The sequence below is a fragment of the Nanorana parkeri genome, unplaced genomic scaffold (assembly GCF_000935625.1).
Source record: "Nanorana parkeri isolate BGI_ZX_2015 unplaced genomic scaffold, ASM93562v1 scaffold715, whole genome shotgun sequence".
NCBI lineage: Eukaryota > Metazoa > Chordata > Amphibia > Anura > Dicroglossidae > Nanorana > Nanorana parkeri.
Genome location: NW_017306983.1, coordinates 745,591 through 749,607, shown reverse-complemented (window position 1 = coordinate 749,607; position 4,017 = coordinate 745,591). Strand labels below are relative to the sequence as shown.

The 4,017-nt window shown below is 44.2% G+C and overlaps 1 protein-coding gene across 1 annotated transcript in view; it reads left to right on the top strand.

The window, feature by feature from the left end:
- The window catches only part of TTC22 (tetratricopeptide repeat domain 22), a 25,062-nt gene that overhangs the window by 18,369 nt on the left and 2,676 nt on the right, over nt 1-4,017 (top strand). The window contains exons 5-6 of the mRNA XM_018563978.1: nt 1,464-1,625; nt 3,367-3,519. Of these exons, the coding sequence (XP_018419480.1) occupies nt 1,464-1,625; nt 3,367-3,519 (315 nt within the window). The remainder of the gene's footprint in view (nt 1-1,463; nt 1,626-3,366; nt 3,520-4,017) is intronic.

Sequence of the window (4,017 nt, the reverse complement as noted above, 5' to 3'; positions counted from 1 at the left end):
TAAAGGTCCCCACACACCTTGCGATAATCGTGGGAAATCCCGCGATCGTACGATTATCGTAAGGTGTGTGGAAGCCGTGCGACCTCTACTACTGTAAGGTCGCACGACTTTAAATGTGCCGCCCCAATGGGGCATAAAAGTTTTATATAGATGAGAATTTATATAGATTGTTTTGTCCATATCATTTTCCTATGGACGTTTGTATAGTTAGTTATATGCTGCCATCTAGAGGCCTTTTGTTGTAATGTACATGTTTTTCTGTAATTATTCCTCATGTGACAATGTATTTCCCCCTAGTGTACTCCCCTTCCTTCTTCCTGTGTGCAGTACTTCCTGTGTCATGGCCACAGTTAAAAGCCACATGTAACAAGGACACACATGTGATCTGCACAGTACGTAGGAAAGGCATCATTTTCTGACCGCACAATACTATAACCGTTCAACTGCTGTTCCTATCATCTGCTGTAACCCTGATGTTAAAGAATAAACACCTCTTTTGAATGAATCGGTATTGACGAGTTCAGCTATCTGACGAGGATTGTCCGCAGTGAGTATATCTGCTTATACAGGCCAGGCATAAAGGTCTCAGCAAGGGATATATTTCACTATCACAACGATCAGAATATTAAACTTACGAACATGTTCGAAAACCCGCCGAGCATCGTACGATGTTCGGCGGGTTTGTGGCATGTTCGTAAGATAAAAGCCGGACGGGCCGGTGTGCGCAAGCGCACACTGCTCGTTCGGCATTGCGGTCATCGGAAGCCCGCCCCTCAGGGGGCATGGCTTGAGATCATCGCAAGTACGATCTGCCTATGCAATCTAGGCAGATCGTACGTTTTTTTAAGTACCTTACAACCATCGCAAGACAAAAGTCTTGCGATGGTTGTAAGGTGTGTGCCCAGCCTTACACTATTCCTCCATCTTCCACTTTCTCTTGTGCTCGGAGAGAGAAAAAAAGGCTTCCCATAGTGTAGTATGTAAAAATAAATGTATTTAAAACGATTAAAATACACTTACAATTAAAATAAGGCAATTGCACATGGATTGTGTCCACTGGAGCTCCTGTCTCTATGATTGTAATGCTCGCATTGATCTGCCCACCTGATGCATTTCGTCACTATTGACTTCCTCTGAGGCGACGGTCTGCATACCTGTGAACAATCTAGGACAACATAGCGAATTTGGAAAAGTTCTCCAATCCCGCTCACTTTCCAGTTCAGTCATGTTGTCCTATATTGTTCACTTCTCCTGCCTTCTCCGAACTCTTCACCCTTTGATGAATAACCCTGTAAGTCTCTGACCCAGAACAAGCAGGCAGCAAGTGAAGATGTGATCTGAATACTTGTTCTCTCACCTGTAGGGATGTACAGTATATATGGTTTTAGATTATAGTTCAGATATTCTACAGAATGCATTTCAGGTGGCAGTAAATAATTGATATCGCTCCTTGTCACACACAGGCTATAGAAATAGGCAAAGGCGACCCCGTGACACTGAACCGGCTGGCGAAAATATTTCATTTCTTGGGAAAGCAAGAAATGGCTACAGGAATCTGTAACATGGCACTGGATGCACTTCAAGATCCAAAGCTGAACTGGCAGGCGTACCTCACCCGCTCCCAGGTAATATCCGAAGCTTCTAGATCTGTGCAGGACTCTAGTGTGAAACTTTACTTCTGTGTAGGAGCTTCCTGTATTAAAGACTGGTCACTGCTGCTCTCTCTCCTTGTGCAGGTGACTGGTCTTGTATACGCCTCCTCCTGTACTTTTCTGCAGGCAGCCTGAAGTGGGTGTGGCCTGCTAGGTCCCTCCCACAGCTCTGCTCAAGTTATGTGCTGCACATTGATGATGTAATCACTTTTACAAGGTTTTGGTGCTCACAAAATAGATTTATAACCTTTGTGGCTATTGAAGAATATATTTGAATTAAAGTTTTTGTGTACGGAGTACGGATTTAAGCAAAATATTGGTTTTATTCTGTTACAAAGTTTCATGCCTGGGGATCCTGCAAATAACAACACTTCCTGTTGTAGGCTGACAGTGCTAAGCCACTGCCATGCAATTAACAATGGTGTTGTCAGCTGTGCGAGCTCTTTTAAGGTGCCCATACACTGTGCGATTATCGCACGATAATCGCTGAAATCCCGCGATCGTACGATAATCGCAAAGTGTATGGAAGGCGTGCAACCGTTTTTACCCGTACGGTCGCACGTCTTTTGTCTAAGGAGCATGCTAGAAAACCAGCCGAGAATCGTACGATTTTCGGCTGGTTTTTAGCATGATCGTAAGATCAATGCCGCACGCGCACACTGCCCGTTCAGCATTGCGGTCATCGGAAGCCCGCCCCTCAGGGTACGATCTGCCTGTCCAAGATGGGCAGATAGTACGTTTATTAAATTACTTTACAACCATCGCAAGACCTTAATCTTAGGTTGTAAAGTGTATGGCCACCTTTAGTTGGGCTGCCTATTTGAAAGACCTGATAAGCAGCCTAGGGCTAATTCAAGAAGAGTGCAGGGCAGGGTGACAACGCTACTGCTGAATGTGAGGTGGTAGCATAGCATTGTCAGACTGCAACAGGGAGTGCTGTTACAGGCAGGAACTCCAGGGTAAAAAGAAGATTCCTAAAAATTAGGGATGCACTGATACCAAGTACAGTACACGGTACATGTACAAGTACAGATACTTTTCCAGCTCCAGGACTAGACTAGAGAAAAATTCAAAAGTTAGGAGGCCGCTGTCATTTGTAAGGAGCACACGGAGCTCCCGGGATTTGTACATCTCTGTTTTAATGTATGATTTTGTTTTTATAAACAGATATATTTGGGATGCACCGATACCATTTTTCCAAGTACGAGTACTGGTACATTATTGTTTATTGTCATGTGACAGTTTTTATAAAAAAATACAGACTAATGATTTTAGTACAGTGGTGGAGCACTAGAGCCAGGTCCCAGCTGCAACCGCTGCAACCCTGGTAGTTCTCATGAAAATGCCAAGTATCAGCACTGGTATCTGTACTGGTATCCGTGCATCCCTACAAAAAATCATTTTGCTTAAGAAAACTGTATGCAATGAGACATGATGCCAAACATGTGGCTATACATACACTTTAATGTTGCCTTTTGCCTCCTGTGCACAGAGAGCAAAGTCTACAGAGCAATAAGCCACACCCATGAATCAGTTCTTATTGCTGTAGCCGGCCTGAACTAGTCATTGTTAATGCACATGTTACCATTAAAGCAGAACACTGGGCACACATTTTATTAACCCTGACAGCGCTCCCTCCTAACTATCTCTTCCAATGCTTCTAATTAACAATTATAGACTGAATAAATAAAATGTGTCGTCTTTTCCTGCGCAGATTTACATCAGAATGTATGTGAAAGACCTAGAAAGGGCAAAGATGGGATTATGTGGACTGCCAGACAGAAACCATCTTACCAATGCCAAGTCAGACCTGGACAGCATCATACATGTGTATCCCTGCCTGAAGACATACCTGGAAATGGGACAAGTAAGTGGACCGGTTACATATAGTAAGCCGTGGTACACATACGACCCCAACATTTACTAAAAGGTCAGCCCAAGGCAAAACTATTCTTTCAGATTTGGAAGAAATCAGGACCAAGTAACAAAGTGGAACTGAATCAGAGAAGGGCAAAGTAGTTGCTTTTCTTGCAAATCATACGGTATAAGCTCTTGAAGGCACTTAAATGCCCCATTTACATGGGGACTTCTGGGATTCCTGTGCCAAGAACCTATGGATTCTTGTGGCAGGAATCCCAGGTGTCCACATTCAGATATCCTGCGACAGGAATCCCAGGTGTCCCTGTTAGGATATCATACAGCAGGAATCCCAGGTGTCCCATTCAGATATCCTGCGGCAGGAATCCCAGGTGTCCACATTCAGATATCCTGCGGCAGGAATCCCAGGTGTCCCTGTTAGGATATCATACAGCAGGAATCCCAGGTGTCCCATTCAGATATCCTGCGGCAGGAATCCCAGGTGTCC